At 39.7% G+C, this 20,403-nt stretch overlaps 1 protein-coding gene across 1 annotated transcript in view; it reads right to left on the bottom strand.

The window, feature by feature from the left end:
- Positions 1–1,032: 1,032 nt before the first annotated feature.
- LOC136317063 (zinc finger protein 81) overlaps positions 1,033–20,403 on the bottom strand; it is a 135,137-nt gene continuing 115,766 nt past the window's right edge. The window contains exons 4-5 of the mRNA XM_066249570.1: positions 10,564–10,659; positions 1,033–3,499 (exon numbers count right to left, since the gene is read on the bottom strand). Coding sequence (XP_066105667.1) covers positions 1,791–3,499; positions 10,564–10,659 — 1,805 coding nt within the window. The 3' untranslated portion in view covers positions 1,033–1,790. The remainder of the gene's footprint in view (positions 3,500–10,563; positions 10,660–20,403) is intronic.

Below are 20,403 nucleotides of genomic sequence, written 5' to 3'. Positions count from 1 at the left end.
TTTGTACATTCTGTATCTTCCCACAGAGTATGGGGACTGTTTTGCTATTTATTCCCTTACTAAATAACATGGGATGCCATCTCTTTCAGCCTTTCTTAACACTTTTTCTCATTGTTTTTCCAGTCTCTACCTGCTGCCCAGGCCCAAAGCCAATGTACAAAACTTATGTTTTAATACAATGCCCCCCCATGCATACATTAAGTATTATTAGCATTTGCTGTTCAACAAAGTACCCCCAAACTTAGCAGTTTAAAACATGATTTTATTTATCTCACAATTCTCCAGGTTGGCTGGGGTAACTGGGACAGCTCTTCTGCTATGCACTGGCTTGGCTGGGGCTGGAGGTCAAGGAAAGCCATGCTCCCATGTCTGCCAGTTGGCCTAAGGGGCTTGGCTGGGCAGACTCATCTTTGCTCCATCTGCTTACTCATCCCTAAGTAGAATAATCTGAGCTTCTTCATATAAAGGTCTTAGAATTTCAAAGAGTAGCAAGACAGTAAGCCTCAAAGTAAGATTTTTCACACTTCTTGAATCTCTTTACTAATGTACAGTGGCCAAAGCAAGTCACATGGCCAAGCTCAGAGTCACAGAGTAGAGAGAAAGCTCTACCTCTCAGTAAGGGGAACAACAGAGTAACACTGCAAAGGAGCATGCATAAAAGGACGGGAGAGATCTGTGGCTATTTTGCACTGTACCACAATGAAAGAGGATAAAGCCCTGGCCGGTTGGCTCAGCGGTAGAGCGTCGGCCTAGCGTGCGGAGGACCCGGGTTCGATTCCCAGCCAGGGCACACAGGAGAAGCGCCCATTTGCTTCTCCACCCCTCCGCCGCGCTTTCCCTCTCTGTCTCTCTCTTCCCCTCCCGCAGCCAAGGCTCCATTGGAGGAAAGATGGCGCTGGGGATGGCTCTGTGGCCTCTGCCCCAGGCGCTAGAGTGGCTCTAGTCGCAACATGGCGACGCCCAGGATGGGCAGAGCATCGCCCCTGGTGGGCAGAGCATCGCCCCTGGTGGGCGTGCCGGGTGGATCCCGGTCGGGCGCATGCGGGAGTCTGTCTGACTGTCTCTCCCTGTTTCCAGCTTCAGAAAAATGAAAAAAAAAAAAAAAAAGAAAGAGGATAAAAATACGATGTCATGGGAACCAGTATGAATGATAGGATTACATTTATGTGTTCATGTAAAATTATATCTGCAGATATGTGTATATATAAAACCATCATGACTAAAACTGAATTCATGTGAGAGAAAATTCAATAGAAAACATATTTGATAGACATTCAATTAAAAAAATGAACTTCAATTATTCCTCTTGTGCAATGTGTTTGTTCAGCCACAGCCGACCTACAGCACTAGTAGGTCTACACATCAAATATATTATTTTCTTGTCCACCTTTCAATTGTTGTCACTTTAAATTGCTTAATATAACACAGTAAACACGACTGACATTTACATAAGTTTACACACTCCCTTATAAAGAATTGGTAACAATTTATCTTATAATGCTTTCTTTACAATAGAAAGTCTTTTCCTTAATGTATCAAACTGACAGCATTTTTCCCATGTGAGTTCTATTATATTTTGTGAGGTTGTACAAATAAGAAATCTCCTCTTCATTCAATGCATTCTTAGAGGATCTCTTCTAAATAATTCTTTTCATCTCAGGCAAGAGAGTCTGATGAATACTTTTTATTATGCAGTATAGTCATAAAATCTTTCTTGGATGAATTTTATGATATATACTTAGACCTGACTTCTGTGATAAGGCTTTCTCATTTTCAAGAAACGGTTACTTTCACGTATGATTATTGCGATGCATACTAAGAACTGATTTCTGGGTAAAGCCCTTTCCACAGTCACTGCATTTATAGGGTTTCTCTCCAGTGTGAATGGTCTGGTGTTTATTGAAATTTGACCTGTCAGTGAAGGCTTTCCCACATTCTGCACATATATATGGTTTCTCTCCTGTGTGAATTCGTTGATGCACTTTGAGATGTGGTTTTTTGGAGAAGGATTTCTCACAGTCAGGGCATTTATAAGGCTTCTCTGTAGTATGAATTCTCTGATGTGTAATTAACTCTGACTTCTGGATAAAGGCCCTTCCACAATTAGCGCAAACATAGGGTTTCTCTCCAGTGTGAATTGTCTGGTGCTTATTGAAATTTGATCTGTCAGTGAAGGCTTTCCCACATTCAGCACATATATAAGACTTCTCCCCAGTATGAGATTTCTGATGAGTATTGAGATTTGACCTGTTGGTGAAGGCTTTCCCACATTCAGTGCAGACATAGGGTTTCTCACCTGTGTGAATTCTCTTGTGCATCTGGAGCTGTGATTTAGAAGGGAAAGATTTCTCACAGTCATTGCATTCATAAGGTTTCTCTCCAGTATGGATTCTTTGATGTGCTACCAAGTGAGCCTTCTGGATGAAGGCCTGCCCGCATTCGGCACATATGTAGGATCTCTCTCCTGTATGGATTCTCTGATGCATCCTGAGTGTTGATTTTTGGGTGAAGGCTTTCCCACACTCACTGCACTTGTGGTGTCTCTCTCCAGTATGAATTTTCTGATGTACATTGAGGGCCGAGTTCAGGGAGAAGCCTTTTCCACATTCACTGCATTCATAGAGTTTTTCTCCGGTATGAGTTGTCTGATGCCTAAGTAGAGATGACACCTGGAAAAATGATTTTCCACATTCACTGCATTTATAGGGCTTTTCTCTAGTATGAGTTTTCTCATGCATAATTAATTCTGAATTCTGGATGAATGCCTTCCCACATTCAGTGCATATATATAGTTTTTCATCTCTATGAACTCTCAGGTATATACTGAGTAGTGGTTTCTGTGTAAAAACATTTACACATTTCTTAATTTCATGAGGTTTTTCCATAGTATGCATTCTCTGAGATGCAAAGAGGTGTGACTTCTGGGTGAATATCTTCCCAAACTCAGTACACATATTTGCTTTTTCCCCAATAGGAAATTTCAGATTGTGACTGAGTGCTTGTTTGAGGTTAAGGGCTTTTCCACACTGATTACTCTCACAAAATTTCATTCCTGTATGCCTGTTTTCATGGTTAGTATAAGAAGAACTCTGAGTGGAAATCTGACTGTGTCCAGCAATTTTATCAAAGTTTTTTGTTGCTTTGTTTTTAGTATGAATATGTAAGTCTAAATTATGCTTAAAATGCTTTTCAAATGAGTCACACTTATGGAGTCTTTTTTGTGAAGCAATAATATGATCTGGGCTTGGATGAACACATATTCCACTGTCTTTATATTCATAATACCACTCTGTGTTCAGTATTTCCTTATTGGTGAATGTAGCATGACTCACAGGTTTGTTCTGTTTTTCTTGATATCTTTCCATCTGTTCAGCATTGTGCCACAGTTCCAAAATGGAATACAAAGAATTATCTCTTATATCTTCACCCTCCATTTCACTAGGAAATGAAGCTTTCCCAGAAATTCTTTTTTGCGAGGTCTTAATACCAAACTTCCCATCTAAAAAGAGAGAAAAAAGTAAAATCGACACAGAGTAGATAACAGAAAATTAAAAGGCACATATAAAATAATCCACATAGAACACAAGAAAACCAGCAAATCTCATGATGATGACAATGATGATAGGAAATACATCTATAGCACTTATTATGTGCCAAACTCTTACAAGACACTTAAGATGTTTCAGGCATTGTTCTAATAAATACATACATGTGAACTCATTTAATCCTTTCCAAAGTCCTATGACGTATTTTTTCTATTATTCACCTACTGTAGATCAGAAAAGTAAAGCTCAGAATGGTTATATGTATAATTTGTCTTAAAACATGTTTATTAAGTATTGGAGATTAAAGTTCAACATAAGCTCAGTTTAGCTCAATTTTGGTAGGGGGCTTGCATATTAAGTCGAGGGACCGAAGATTTAAAGGACAAGGTTTTTCAGGGAAAATGTTGATGGAGAGCCGAGGCTTGGAGGGGGTGACCCAGAGCTTAAGTCCTAATTAGCTTGAGATTCTAAATCCTCACTAATCTTGTTGCTTCTTGCTCATTAGCAACAATATCAAATTTATGTGATCAAAATCCAAATTTGCTAAGAGAGTATATCCTAAAAGTTCTCATCACAAGGAAAATAACATTTTTATATCTATATGAGGTGAGTGTTAACTAAACTTATTGTAATCATTTCACAATGTATGTAAGTCAAGTCATTAGGCTGTATACCTTAAACTTATACAGTGCTGTGTGTCAATTATATCTTTTAAAAAAACCTGAAAAAATTATTCATGCCTCTAGGAAAGATATTGTGGTAACAGCCATCTTGACCAATATAAACAATAAATGGATGTCTGTACTATAATTCTCTATCACATGTAATTGTTTACTATTAAATGTAACACCCTCAAGAGCTGAATATACACATAGAACATTTGCTAAAATTGTGCAGAGTGTATTCTCAGACTACAACAAAATTAAATTAGACAACATAAAGGAAACAGACAAATTACTTGAAAAAATACAACCTATGTATGACAAAAGATGAAACAGGAAATCTAAAGAGCCCTATCTATGTATATAAAGAAGTTTAATTTGTTATTAAAAGTTTCCCATTAAGAAAACTCCAGGGCTAGACAGTTTCACTGGTGAATTCTGTGAAACAGCATAAGAATAATAACGTATACACAAACTATTTTAGAAAATAGAGAAAAAAACTCATTCACAACTCATATTATGTGGCCAAGCATAACCCCAATACCAAAACCTGACAAAGGCATTTAAAAATAAGAAAACTACAAACCAATTTCACTCATGAAAATATTTAAAAATAAAACATAAAAAGAGAATCTAACAATATACAATTAAGGTAATATATCATAATCACTAGTATTTATCTCAGAAATACAAGGTTAATTTAACGTTTGAAAATTAATAACCTGATGAGGAGGTGGCACAGTAGATAGGCATATGACTGGGATGCAGAAGACCCAGGTTCAAAACCCTGAGATCACTGGCTTGAGCGCGGGCTCACCAGTATGAGCACGGGGTCACTGGCTTGAGTGTGGGATTATAGACATGACCCTATGTTTGCTGGGTTGAGCCCAGAGGTTGTTGGCTTGAAGTCCAAGGTCACTGGCTTGAGCAAGGGGTCATTCACTCTGCTGTAGCCCCCCATTCAAGGCACATATGAGAAAGCAATCAATGAACAACTAAGGTGCTGCAACAAAGAATTGATGCTTCTCATCTCTCCCTTCCTGTTTGTCTGTCCCTGTCTGTCCCTTTCTCTGTCTCTCTGTCTGTCACACAAAAAAGAAAATGAATAAATTTACATATTCACAAAATAAAAGCATTAACTCTTATCACTCTAGTAAGATGAAGAAAAAGCATTTGACAAAATTCAACACTTAACTATGATATGATTTAAAAAGAACAACAACCTCTTTAATAAGCTAGGATTAGAAAGGAACTTATTATATAACCTGATAAAAGGCAGATTCAAAAAACCTGCAGCTAACATCGTACCTAATGATATGATATTTTGTCCCTGCTATTGAAAACAAGGCAAGCATGCCCACACTCACACTTCTATTCAAAATCAAACTGAAGGTCTTAGACAGTGAAATAAGGAAAGGAAAAGAAATAAAAAACATGAGTTTGGACAGGAAGAAGAAAAAGTATCCCTAAAGTGATAATGATACTTACATAAAAAATCTCAAGGAAAGAACTAATAGGTGGATTTAGTTATGCCTCAGGATACAAAGTCAATGTGCAAATATCAATCACTAGTAATCTATGCTAGCAATGAGCAATCTGAAAATAAAACTTTAAAAAGCAATGCCATTTACAACAGTGTCAAAAACATTAAATACTTAATGAAGAATGCATAAGACTTCTACACTGAAAACTATAAAATCTAGCTGAACTAAATCAAAGATCTAATAAACAAATATAAAAAATATCTGTGTTGGTGGATTAGAAGGCTCAACATTAAGATACCAATTCTCCTAAAATTGATCTACAGAGTCAACTTGACTCCAAATAAAATCTCAGCAGGCTTTTTAAAAATAAAATACAAACTAATTCTAAAATTACATGGAAATGCAGGTACCTAAAAGAGACAAAGTAATGAAAACAAGCAAAGCTGGAGAACTTATCCTATCTGATTTCAGGACTCACTATAAAAGCAAGTATGGGTTTGCCAAAAGGACTGTGTATTAACTATATTTTCTTATAGTCTGTATTCTTCATACTCTGCTACCTGCTGCCTTGCTGATCCCGGAGAGACTGTCCCTCTCAGGGCTAGTTAATTTCTAGAGATAGCAAATGACTTCCCTGAGAGCATACCTTTCACATGCAAACCAACCAATCCAGAACCTATATCCACCAACTATCTCCTGTATCAATTTTCATAAGTTGAGCCACTCTGTGGTCTAATCACCTCAGGGCCAGTTACTAGGCAACTAGGGACAGTCTTTACATTCCAGAGCCTTCAAAGAAGTACTCAAACTAGCCAATAACCTGTCCAGCCTGCTTACTCTGCCTCACTCATTCTTTCCCATGAAAATCACAATAAAGGATCTTGTCCCATGAAAATCACAATAAAGGATCTTGCCTATGTTCTCCCCTCACAACTTCTGCCTCCTGACTGAACCTGGTGATTTCCTTTGGGGTCTTGCATGGTGTGGCATGATCCCTCCTGCTGGGAGCTGTGAATTACAAACTATCTTTTCAATGGCAGTCATCTCTGGATCTCATATGGTGGCCTCACCATATCTAAATAATAATAACACCAATATTTTAAAACAGAAAGACATATTGATCAATTGTGCAGAATAAAGAGTCTAGAAATAGGTTCATATATGTAAAGTTAATTGATTTTGATTAACATTTTAGGAAATTCAATGGGGAAAAGGAAGTCTCTTCAGCAAATGGTTCTGGAACAACTGGATTTCATATTGAAAAAATGAACATCTGTCCTTACATCAAACACACAAAATGGATGATAGACCTAAACTGAAAAAGCTAAAACGATTAAACTTATAGAAGAAATGTGAGAAAAACCTTTGTGACCTATGGTAGGCAAAGGTTTGTTTTTGTTAAACAGTTCACAAAAAATACTGACAAGTTTTTAAAAGATGATAAATTAAACTCCATCAAAATTAAAATATTTTGTCTTTGACAGACACCATATAAGAAAATAAAATTGCAAGCCACAGATTGAAATAAAATATTGGCAATACATAGATTTGGCAAAGGAACTGGTTCCAGCAAATATATACAACTCTTACAAACTCAATAAGAAGACAAACAACTCAACAAAAACGAGAAAAATACTTGACTAGACACCTCACAAAAAAATGTATGAACGGTCAATAAGCACATGGAGATACTTAACATCATTACCACTAGAAGAATGCAACTTAAAATCATAAGGAGATACCATTACATATCTACTATAATATAAAAGTTAAAGAGACTGATGATAGCAAGTGTTGGCAAAGATGTGGAGCAACACGCATCCTCGTGTATTGCTATTGGGAATAAAATGGCACAACCACTTTGGAAGACAGTTTGGCCTTTTCTTATAAAGGTAATCATACAGTTACTATATGACTGAGCAACTCCATTCCTAGGTATTTATCCAAGAGAAATATAAACATATGTTCACACAAAGACATATTAAAATGTTTACTGCAGCTCATAATAACCAAATAATAACCACCTGTCATCAATGGGCATATAGACAAATTACCATGTATTCATACCATGGAATAGTATTCAGCATCTAAAACAGGGTTCGGGAAACTTTTTGGCTGAGAGAGCCATGGACGCCACATATTTTAAAATGTAATTCCGTGAGAGCCATACAACAACCCGTGTACATTACACATTATCCAATAAAAATTTGGTGTTGTTCCAGAGGACAGCTGTGATTGGCTCCAGCCATTCGCAACCATGAACATGAGCAGTAGGAAATGAATGGATTGTAATACATGAGAATGTTTTATATTTTTAATGTTATTATTATTATTTTTTTACAGAGACAGAGAGAGTCAGAGAGAGGGACAGATGGGGACAGACAGACAGGAACGGAGAAAGATGAGAAGCATCAATCATCAGTTTTTTGTTGTGGCACCTTAGTTGTTCATTGATTGCTTTCTCATATGTGCCTTGACCGTGGGCCTTCAGCAGACTGAGTAACCCCTTGCTTAAGCCAGCGACCTTGGGTCCAAGCTGGTGAGCTTTGCTCAAGCCAGATAAACCCGCGCTCAAGCTGGCGACCTGGGGGTCTCGAACCTGGGTCCTCTGCATCCCAGTCCGACGCTCTATCCACTGCGCCACCACCTGGTCAGGCAATGTTATTATTATTTTTAAAGATTTGTCTGTGAGCCAGATGCAGCCATCAAAAGAGCCATATCTGGCTCATGAGTCATAGGTTCCCGACCCCTGATCTAAAAGGAACAAACTAGTGATATACTCAATAACATGGATAAATCACAAAATCATTATGCTGAGTGAAAAGATTAACACAGTATGATTCCATTCATATATAACATTAATAGACAGAAATATAATCTATAGTGACAAGAAGCATGTCAACAGTTGCCTGGAGCTGAAGTGGTGGTAAACATTGACTACAAAGGGCATGAGAAAGAATTTCTGTGTGATGGAACGTTATATATCATGACTGGGTGGTGGTCATACTAGTGTGTCCTTTGTTAAAACTCAGTAAACTGTACACCTGAAATGAATAGTTTTTTGTAAGCAAATTATACCTTAATAAATAGAATCTAATGAACAAAATGAACTAACAAGCAAAATAAAGACAAACTCATAAATAGAGAGCAGGCTGACAGCTGTTGAGGGGTTTAGGGGACTGTGTGTGGGGGGGTGGAGGGATTGAGCAAAAAAGAGAACTCATGGACAGGGACAACAGTGTGGTGAGTGCTGGCGGAAGGAAGGAGGGGAGGTAGAAAAGGGTAGGGGTAGATAAACAGTATGGACAAAGACTTGACATGGGAAGGGTGAACACACAATACAGTATACAGATGATGTGTTACAGAATTGTGCACCTGAAACCTGTATAATTTTGTTAAACAGTGTCACCCCAATAAATTCAGTAAAAAGGAAAAAAAATATTTCTTTTTAATTGAGAGCAGGGGAGGCAGACAGATAGACTCTCACATGTACCCTGACTGGGATCCACCTGGCAAGCCCCCTATAGGACAATGCTTTACCCATCTGGGGTGTTGCTTTGTTGCCCGGCAACTGAGCTATTCTTAGTGCCTGAGGCAAGGCCACAGAGATATCCTCAGCACTGGGACCAACTCTCTCGAGCCAATCAAGCCATAGCTACAGGGAGTATGGGGGGAGAAAGAGAAAGAGGGGAGCGGAAGGGGTGGAGAAGCAAATAGTTGCTTCTCCTGTGTGCCCTGACCAGGAACTGAACCTGAGACATCCACACATCGGGCTGATGCTCCAACACTAAGCCAACCAGCCAGGGTCCAAAAATAGTGTGTTTTTTGTTGTTGTTGTTGTTGTTTTTTGTATTTTTCTGAAGTTGGAAACGGGGAGAGACAGTCAGACAGACTCCCGCATTTGCCCGACCAGGATCCACCTGGCACGCCCACCAGGGGCAACGCTCTGCCCACCAGGGGGTGATGCTCTGCCCCTCCGGGGCGTCGCTTTGCCGCGACCAGAGCCACTCCAGCGCCTGGGGCAGAGGCCAAGGAGCCATCCCCAGTGCCCGGGCCATCTTTGCTCCAATGGAGCCTTGGCTGCGGGAGGGGAAGAGAGAGACAGAGAGGAAGGAGGGGGTGGGGGGTGGAGAAGCAAATGGGCGCTTCTCCTATGTGCCCTGGCCAGGAATCAAACCCGGGTCCGCCGCACGCCAGGCCGACGCTCTACCGCTGAGCCAACCGGCCAGGGCAAAATAGTTTATTTTTAAAAGAAAAAAATAATACATTACAGGTATCACAAAGTCAGAAGATGGGAGAGAGGCATGGACATGGGGGTGTGTGTGGAGAGGAGTAAAGAATCTGAAGGTGACATGTACAAAGAGAAGAGGTGAGGCTGGTTGCAGGTGACAGTTTATTGGTATCTTAAAGTGAGAATCCTGGTATCTTAAAGTGAAAGGAAGAAGAAATTGAAAGCATAGTAGGAAAAACAGGAGTGAGGCAAAGAAGAAAAATTCATTAAAACCTGAGTATATATGATAAGACTCTAAGACCCTGGGGTTGGGGTTAAGTAATGAAGCACAAACATGTAATGAAAGAAAAGAATATCCAAGAAATCAACATTCATAGTGAAGAAGACTGGCATATGATCCAGAGTACAGGAATTGTGGGAATTCTCCTGGAGGGAACCCAAACAAAGACAGTTGATAACAGTAGAGAAAATAAAAGGAGAGAGCAATTTGGTACCTGAGAGGCCAATGTTATTTATTCTTAAGCAGTTTCTAAAGTTTAAATCTTCAAGACAAGCAGCAACAATAGCATTTTAAAGGCAACAGCCTCTTTTAGGAAAAATTATTTCTATGTCCTCCTTTTGCCTGGGTCACACTCACTCACCTGAACAGCTTTGATGTGGGGTTTCTTCCTCCAACATCCATGGCTCCTCTCCTTGTTCCAATTTGAAGATGACCTCTGGTTTGGGAACTTCATATCCTGTTAATAAGACATAATAGAGAACTGGGTCTAGCCAATTGCTTTCCATTTGTTCTTTAGAAAAGTACCTACATTTCATCGGGAAAACACTAATAATCACAGAGGTTGAAAGGGACCAAAGAATGTCAAACCAGTCAAGGATGACATCATCACACACTTACAATGTCCCAGAACACTCAGCAGCTGAGAATGGAAATACCCTTACTAAGATTCTCTCTTAGCTTCCTAGATCTGCTATATCAAACTACCATTAACTGGTTGACTCAAAACCACAGAAATATACTGTCTCATATTTCTGGAAGCTAGAATTCTGAAATCAAAGTATTAGTAGGGTTATGTTCTGTCTGGAGGCTACAAAGGGAGAATCCTTTCTTGCATCTTCTCGTTTCTGCTGTTGGCAATATTTGGCATTCTTTGGGTTGTCAATGCATCACTCTAGTCATTACATGGCTGTCTTCTCCTTGTGTGTTTTCTCATCATCTTCCCTTTATGCTTGTTTATTTCTGTGCCCAAATTTCCCTTTATTATAAGGACAATAGTTAGATTAGGGCAAAATCCCATGACTTCATTTTAACCCGATTACCTCTGTAAAGACCCTATTTTCAAATAAGGTCACATTCTGAGGTACTGGGGGTTAATACTTCCACATATCCTTTGGGAAGGGCATAATTCAACCCATTAGAGCTTGCCCTCTAAGTCTTAATCATTCCAGCATCGACTCCTAAGTCAAAAATCACCAACTCAAAGTGTCAAATATCATCTAAATCAGCCAAATCAGTTATGGGTCTGACTTGAATATGAGTCATCTTGGGACTAAATTACCCTCCCTGATAGCCTATAAAAGCTGACAAATTACCTGCTTCTAAAACACAATGGTGGGACAGACATAGGATAACTATTACCTTTTGAAATAAAAAAAGGGATTGCAAGCAAGTTTGAAAGCTAGCAGGGCAAATTCCATTCAATTTTAAAGGTTTGAGAATAATCCTCATTAAATAAATGATCTGTCCATCAAGTCCACTGGGGTTGTGCTATTACCCCCTTGGCCCTGGGCCAGGAATGGCAGCACTCACTATTACCTTTAGTGGTTCACTAGCAAAATGATTGCTTCTTGTTCCCACGACCTTATACTCTGCTGGTCTAGAGGTCTTCATGCCAAAAGGAGGAATGCTTTCACCAGGAGATAGAACAATGATTCCACTGAACTGGAAGTTAAGGGTACTGTGGGCTGCTGATGCCTTGGAATCAACAGGCAAAGAAGGGAGTTCTTGTGCTGCCAGGTGTGATTGAATCTGTCTACAAAGGAGAAATTGGACTGCTATTGCACAACGGAGGTAAGAAATACAGTACAGGTAATCCCTTAAAGCATACTACCATTGACTTTACTATAAGTAAAGTCAATGGAAAATTACAACAATCCAATTCAGGCAGGTCTATTAAATGGCCCCAGACCCTTCAGGAATGAAGGTTTGGGTCACTCTAACAGGTCAAGACCACAACTAGCTGGGGTGCTTGCTGAGGGCAAAGGGAATAAGGAATTCTGCCTCAAGGCCACACACAGAAACCTTGCCTCAGTTTACAGTCTGTTGGTCTGCCCTCCAGATTCCCAACTCAACACTGCAATCAGCTCTTATCTAAATTTCAAGTCTGCTGGCCTACAGTATAAATTTCAGACTTACAGTCTCCACAATCGACTGAGCCAATTCCTTAAAATAAATCTCTTCCATCCTATGTATATGAAAGTATCTAATATATATACATGTGTGTATGTGTGTGTGTGTCTATTCTGTATATATGCACATACATATGTATTGTTGGTTCTATTTCTCTGGAGAACCCTAATACAGATTTTGGTACCAAGAGTAGTTCTAGAGGAACAGAATCTTGAATCTTAAGGATATCTTAAGGATGCACTTTTTGAATTGGTTATGGGGTTTCTAGAATTCATTCCCTATTCTAATTACATTTAAAGGCATTAATGACTGTTTCCAGAAGTAAAGATGACACCAACAGTCTCTGGCATGAAGCAACAATATATATATATATATATATATATATATATATATATATATATATATATATATATATCACCATTGGATACTCTTAAATGCTTATAAGAGGGAAGATTCTGGATGACCATGCAATTTAAAACATTAGAAATTTTTGGAGAGACTGTGGGATGACATCAGAGTAATGGCAACTTGAGAGATACCCTTGATCTCTCTTTTTGAAATTTCAACAAATTGAACAGCTGTAACTCAGTGAAGGAACCCCAACTGGGATCCTAGGTTTGCTGAAAAGATCTGTGCATTGAATCAACTAAAAGTAGGAAGGGTAAAAACAGAGGGTGGGGAATAAAGTAATTGGTGAAGCTCCAGAGAGAAATGAGGCCGAGAGCCTCTGAATTTTTGCCTGCTGGGGCTCCTGAGAAGCATGAAACCTGGAATGATGGGTCTTCTTCAGTTGGGAGGAGCAAAGAGATTGAGGAACATCTGGAGGGACACTGAACATAAGCAGTGGCAAAGCAAGAGGTCACTGCCAGCAGCCTGTATGTACTCAGGACAAAGACAGAGAAATAAACAGTGTGGTCCCCCAGCCTCCCAGATCCTGTCTCACTCCCCTTGTGTCTACAGAGAGTGACAGGGAGATACCCCACTCTTTCCCTGAAAACAGAGGTGCTCTGGGTCTAGTTCCTTGGTCTGTTGAGACACAATAAGGAGCATCCAGAGGCTTCAGATTGCCATTGCTAATGTTGTAAACCTCACAGGATGCCCTACCCATCACCATGAATGCATCTCCACCTCTAACTCATCATAGTAGCTTCTCACAGAGCTAAAACTTTAAATCCAGCACCACCTACTGGAAAATAATAGAATAACTTCTCCTTTTTCTATCTGAGGTATTTTGGGGTTCTTTTGCTGTTGTTTTGTTTATTTTTGTGGTTTATCTTTTTTTATTTTTAAAATTAATTCTTTATTTTTATTTCTCTTTAATTTTTATTCTTTATTTTTATTTCTTGTTTGATTTCTTAACAGAACCACTCTCAAATGCTATCAAGGCAGAAAAAAAGAATACCATGACTACTCAAGAAAGAGACGCAGTTCAGGAAGAAAATGAAAAATCTCCAGAAAGTGATCTCAATCACTTGGATACCTTGGAGGTAAACAATTGAGAATTCAAAATTGAAGTTTTGAAATACTCAATGAGATGAGATAAAACACTGATAGGCAATTTAGTGAGCTCAGAAAACAAAACAAGTACCTCACCAAGGAAACTGAAACTTTAAAAACAGAGATGAAGAACTCGATGCATGAATTGAAAAATGAGCTAGCTAGTTTACCTAGTAGAAAAGGCCAGATAGAGGAATCAGTGACATCAAACACAGGTAACTAAAGGTGATACAGAAGGAAGAAGAGAAACTCAAGAATTAAAAAAAAAATGAGAGAGCTCTATGAAAACTATGTGACTGCTTCAGAAAGAGCAATATAAGAAAAATGGGTAACCTGGCCAGGCGGTGGCACAGTGGACAGAGTGTTGGACTGGGTCACAGAGGACCCAGGTTCAAAATCCCAAAGTCGGTGGTTTGAGCACAGGCTCATCTGGCTTGAGTGTGAGCTCACCAGCTTGAGCGCAGGGTCGCTGGCTTGAGCATGGGATCATAGGGATGATCCTATGGTTGCTGGCTTGATCCTAAAGGTCACTGACTTGAGCAAGGAGTCACTCGCTCTGCTGTAGCACCCCAGTCAAGGCCCATATGAGAAAGCAATCAATGAACAATTAAGGTGCTGCACTGAAGAATTGATGATTCTCATCTCTCTCCTTTCCTGTCAGTCTGTCCCTAACTGTCCCTCTCTCTGTATCTCTCTCTCTGTCTCTGTCACGAAAAGAGAAAGAAAAGAAAAGAGGATATGTCAGAAGAAGAAAGTGAGAGGCTATTGAAACAAATTATTCATGGGAACTTCCCAAGCTTGTGGAAAGAATTAGAGCCTCAACTCAAAGAAGCAAACAGAAAGTCAAGTTACCTCAACTGAAACAGGATTTCTCCAAGTCACACTAATAAAACTGTCAAAAATCAGTGGCAAAGAAAGAATCTTCAAAGCAGTCAGGGAAAAAAAAAGAGCATAACATACATAAGTAAAGTCACAGGATAAAAATATCAAAATACAAAAGTCTATTGCTTTCCTATATGCCAACAATACAACTTCAGAAAATAAACTGAGAAAAAATTCCTTTCACAATTGTAACCACCACAACAACAAAAATACCTAAAAATAAACTTAAAAAAGGATGTGAAGGACCTATATACTGAAAAGTCCAAAGCTTTACTAAAAGAAATTGAAAAAGACACAATGAAATAGAAAAATATTCCATGTTCATGGATTGGAAGAATCAACATAGTTTAAATGTTACCCAAAGTAATATACAAATTTAATGTCATCCCCATTAATATCCTAACTTCATTTTTTAAAGAAATAGAACAAAAAAAATCACCAGATTTCTTTGGAATCATAAAAGACCCTGAATAGCCAAAGCTAACCTGGGAATAAAGAATGAAGCTGGAGGTATCACACTACCTGACTTCAAATTATACTATAGAGCCATGATAAAACAGTGTGATACTGGCAGAAAAACAGACATACAGACCAATGGAACAGAGAGCCCAGAAATAAAACCACATATACATATATGGACAAATCATCTTTGACAAAGAAGTAAAAAACACACGATGGAGAAAAGAAAGCCTTTTTAATAAATGGTGCTGGGAAAATTGGAAAGCACGTTCAAAAGAATGAAACTTGACTATACCTTGTCTCCATGTATGAAAATTAATTCAAAGAGGATCAAAGGTCTGAATATAAGATCTGTAACAATAAATTACATAGAACAAAACACAGGTACCGAACTTAAGGACCTTGGCTGTAGATAATATTTTATGAATTTGACTCCAAAGGCAAAAGAAGTAAAGGCAAAAATAAATCAATGGGACTATATTAAAATAAAAAGCTCCTGCACAGGAAAAGAAATCAACAACACAAAAAGGCAGCTAACTAAATAGGAGATAATAGTCACAAACAACAGCTCTAACAAAGGGTTAATATCCAAAATATGTAAAGAACTCACAAAGCTCAACAGGAGAGAAGCAAACAATCCAATTAACAAATGGGGAGAGGACCTGAACAGACACTTGTTGCAAGAAGCCATACAAATGGCCAAAAGATATATGAAAAGATGCTTGTCTTTGCTAGCTATTAGAAAAACGTAAATCAAAACTGCAATGAGATACCACCTCACACCTGTTAAGTTGGCTGTTATCAACAAGACAGGTAATAACAAGTGTTGGAGAGGCTGTGAAGAAAAAGGAACCCTCATTCACTGCTGGTGGGAACGTGAACTGGTACAGCCATTATGGAAGACAGTTTGGTGGTTCCAGTAATCCCTCTACTAAGTATCTACGCCCAAAACTCAAGAACATTGGTACATAAAGACACATGCACCCCCATGTTCATCGCAGCATTATTCACAGTGGCCAAGACATGGAAACAACCAGTGTCCTTCGATAGAGGATTGGATAAAGAAGATGTGGTACATATATACTATGTAATACTACTCAGCCATAAGAAATGATGACATTGTGACACTTACAACAACATGGATGGACCTTGAGAACATTATGCTGAGTGAAACAAGTAAATCAAAAAAGCTAAAAACTATATGATTTTATGCATAGGTGGGAAATAAAAACAAACTCACAATCATAGATAAAAGTGAACTGGTTACCAGGGGAGGGGAGTAAAGAGAGACAAATATTTCATACATGGTGACGGAAAATGATTCGGCAGTTCAAATGCTATGGAAATGTTCACCTGAAACCTTGTACTTTTATTGATTAATGTCATCCCATTAAATTTAACTTCTAAAAAAAAATTCTGTCAAAAAGCATACAAATACAATATAATATGATTGGCTCATTGCTCCTGATGTCTCTGGACACACTGGGAAAAGCAAAGGATGAGCTCAGGGGGTTCGCAGCTCAAGCACTGCATGAATGACTGAAAATGCCACTTTGTCCTGAAACAGAAATAGCTTCTGTAGCTGTAGCGCTGAGATTGTTGAAAACCAAATCCAGAGTCTCATCCTGAGAGTGTCTACATTTCAACCCAAATGGAATTCCCAACTTGTAGGACATGTGCTGTGAGAGTGAGGGCACTGATTGGAAAGGGAGGAGGGCCTGAGCACTGAAATGTGGTCATATGAAGACACGGAACTTCTAAATTCTGATGAGTCTTTTTTGCCAAAAGAAGCAGCCTTTCTACCCCCGACTGAGCAGACTACCCCTGCTTTGCCTGAGGAGCCTGCAACAGCCTCTCCTGGGGTACTCACCTTGCAAGGCACTGCTGATTCCCATTAGAATCCACCCCTACACCCCCCTTTGCTTCTAGATCTATAACTAGACTCAAGTCCCATCAGGCCCCAAAGGGTAAGGTGCAGAGTGTGACCCATGGGAAGGTTACACATTAAATGAACTGCATGATTTGTCCAATTGATACAGATAGAAATCTGGGAAATACAAGTGGAAGTGGATATTAAGAGTGTGGGGTAATGGAAGAAACAAAGGTGGATCAGTCTGAATTTATTGATTTGGGCAAACTAAGCAGAATCTGAATTTAATATTGCTAACTTGAAGGGTTAGACAGGGCTTGAACAGTTTGTTTGGTTGGCTGAAACATAGACCAAAAAGTGACCTATACTAAGTGCAGTTTAAGTGCCAGAACTGCTCTGGGACTGTAGAGAAAGGTATCCAGAGGCTTAGGGAAATTGGAATGTTAAAGTGGATTTATCATGTAAGATCTGCTAACCCACACTGGGAGGGTCCAAACAACACATATGTCATCGTGACTGAGAAATCAATTTGTGAGGGGGCTCCCAGTGTCCCTGAAGAGAGCTCTGTGAATGCGCTTCTCTGTAGGCCAGAAATTACAGTAGGAACTGCAGCCAGCTAATTGGGAAATCTAAATGCAATGTCCAGGGGTGTCAGGGGCCAAGTAGAGGCACTTAACTGCCAAATGCAAAGTGGACGTGATTATGGTAATAAACAGCAGGTTCAAACCAGATTCAGCACAGTCTGATTTGCAGAGAACTACTGTTGTTGGCTACTTGATCATGATATCCCTAGAAAAGAGATAGATGGGAAGCTACTAAATCCTTACTTGGTCTGTATAAGAAGAAGAGTTCTAGGTCAAATGAACACAAGTCTAATTTGAAACATAAACAGAGTACTGAGTCATCAATCAATTTCCAGGCTTGGGCCAGTTTATAGACTCAGGAACCTCTGAATGAGAGAAGACCAGATCCCTTGAGGAAGGGCTCCACTAAACTACCAAAAAGTAATACTATATCGCCTGACCTGTGGTGGTGCAGTGGATGAAGTGTCGACCTGGAAATGCTGAGGTCGCCGGTTCGGGACCCTGGGCTTGCCTGGTCAGGGCACGTATGGGAGTTGATGCTTCCAGCTCCTACCCCCCTTCTCTCTCTCTGTCTCTCCTCCCTCTCTCTCCCTTTCCTCTCTAAAAAATGAATAAATAAATTTAAAAGGTTGCTAAAACTATTAAAAAAAAAAAAAAAGTAATACTATTAACATTTCTCCCAACCTTCCCTGAAGGGACCGACAGCCCTTGACCAAGGTGAATGTGCACTGAAGACAAGTAAATAATGAGGCTTTTCAGAAATTACTGGGCACTGGCTCTGAACTAACCACTGATTCCTGGAGACCCAGAAGGTCACTGTGGCCCGCCAGACAGAGCAGGGGCTAATGAAAGTGGTGTGATCACTGGAGTTTTAGCTCAGGTATGTCTCACTGTGGGCCCAGTGGGTCCATGAATCCATCCTGTGGTTATTTCCTGAGTTCAGGAATGCATAATTGGAACAGACATATACAGCAACTGGCAGAATCCTCACACTGGTTCTCTTACCTGTTGAGTGAGGGCTATTATGGTGAAAGGCCAAGTGGAATTGCAGAGAGTGCCACCATCAAGGACTTGAAGGAGGCAGGGATGGTGATTGCCACAACAGCCCCATTCAACTAGTCTATCCCGCCTGTTCAAAAGATAAATGGATCTTGGAGAATGACAGTGGATCATCAGAAGCTTAACCAGGTGGTGACTGCAATGGCAGGTGCTGTACCAGATGTGATTTCATTGTGAACAAATTAACACACCCCTTGGTACCTGGTATGCAGCTACTCATCTGGCAATTGTTTTCTTCCCTCCCTCCCTCTTTCTCTCTCTTTTTTTTCAATACCTGTTAGTAAAGACCACTAGAAGCAGTCTGCCCTTTACCAGGGTGACTGTGCTATAAACAAGGTGTATATATAAGGCAAGTCCTACTATACGTCTTTACCATCTTACCTCAGAGGTATATCAACTCTCCTGCCCTATACCATAATTTGGTCTACAGTGATCTTGATCACGTTTCTCTTCCACAGGATATCATCCTGGCCTATTACACAGATAACATTATGCTGATTGGACCTAGTAAATAAGTAGCAACCATTCTAGACCTTTGGGTAAAATATCTGTGTATCAGACACTGGGAAATAAATTTGACAAAAATTTAGGGGCCTTTACTTCAGTGAAATTTCTAGAGGTTCCTTGTTGTATGGGTCATGTTAAGATATCCCTTCTAAGGTAAGAAAGTTTTCGCCTCTGGCTCCTCCTACAAGTAAAGAGACACAATGCCTCCTGGGCCTGTTTGGATTTCAGAGGCAGCATATTCCTCATGTGGGTGTGTTACCATGGCCCACTTACCGAGTGACCGAAAAAGCGTTAGTTTTTTTTTTTTTATTTTTTTTATTTATTTTATTTTATTTTTTTAATAAATTTTTATTAATGGTAATGGGATGACATTAATAAATCAGGGTACATATATTCAAAGAAAACATGTCTAGGTTATTTTGTCATCAAATTATGTTGCAAACCCCTCGCCCAAAGTCAGATTGTCCTCCGTCACCCTCTATCTAGTTCTCTGTGCCCCTCCCCCTCCCCCTAACTCTCTCCCTCCCTCCCTCCCATGTCCTCCCTCCCCCCCACCCTTGGTAACCACCACACTCTTGTCCATGTCTCTTAGTCTCATTTTATGTTCCACCAATGTATGGAATCATGTATTTCTTGTTTTTTTCTGATTTGCTTATTTCACTCCTTATAATGTTATCAAGATCCCACCATTTTGCTGTAAATGATCTGATGTCATCATTTCTTATGGCTGAGTAGTATTCCATAGTGTATATGTGCCACATCTTCTTTATCCAGTCTTCTATTGAAGGGCTTTTTGGTTGTTTCCATGTCTTGGCCACTGTGAACAGTGCTGCAATAAACATGGGGCTACATGTGTCTTCACGTATCAATGTTTCTGAGGTTTTGGGGTATATACCCAGTAGAGGGATTGCTGGGTCATAAGGTAGTTCTATTTGCAGTTTTTTGAGGAACCACCATACTTTCCTCCATAATGGTTGTACTACTTTACAGTCCCACCAACAGTGAATGAGGGTTCAAAAGCGTTAGTTTTGAGTGGGGCCCAGGATAAGAGAATCCTATGCAACTGGTCTGGGCTGCTGTGAGAGCTTCTGTTCCTGAGCCCTTAGACCCAGTAGATCCAGTGGGTTTTGAAGTGGCAACGGCAGGTAGAGACGGAACCTTCGGCAGGCCCCTCTAGCTGAACCACAGCACAGATCCTAGGGTTTTGGATCAC

Source organism: Saccopteryx bilineata, chromosome X (assembly GCF_036850765.1).
Source record: "Saccopteryx bilineata isolate mSacBil1 chromosome X, mSacBil1_pri_phased_curated, whole genome shotgun sequence".
Classification (NCBI taxonomy): Eukaryota; Metazoa; Chordata; class Mammalia; order Chiroptera; family Emballonuridae; genus Saccopteryx; species Saccopteryx bilineata.
The sequence above is the reverse complement of the archived record's forward strand: the minus strand, read 5'-3'. Positions and strand labels throughout refer to the sequence as shown.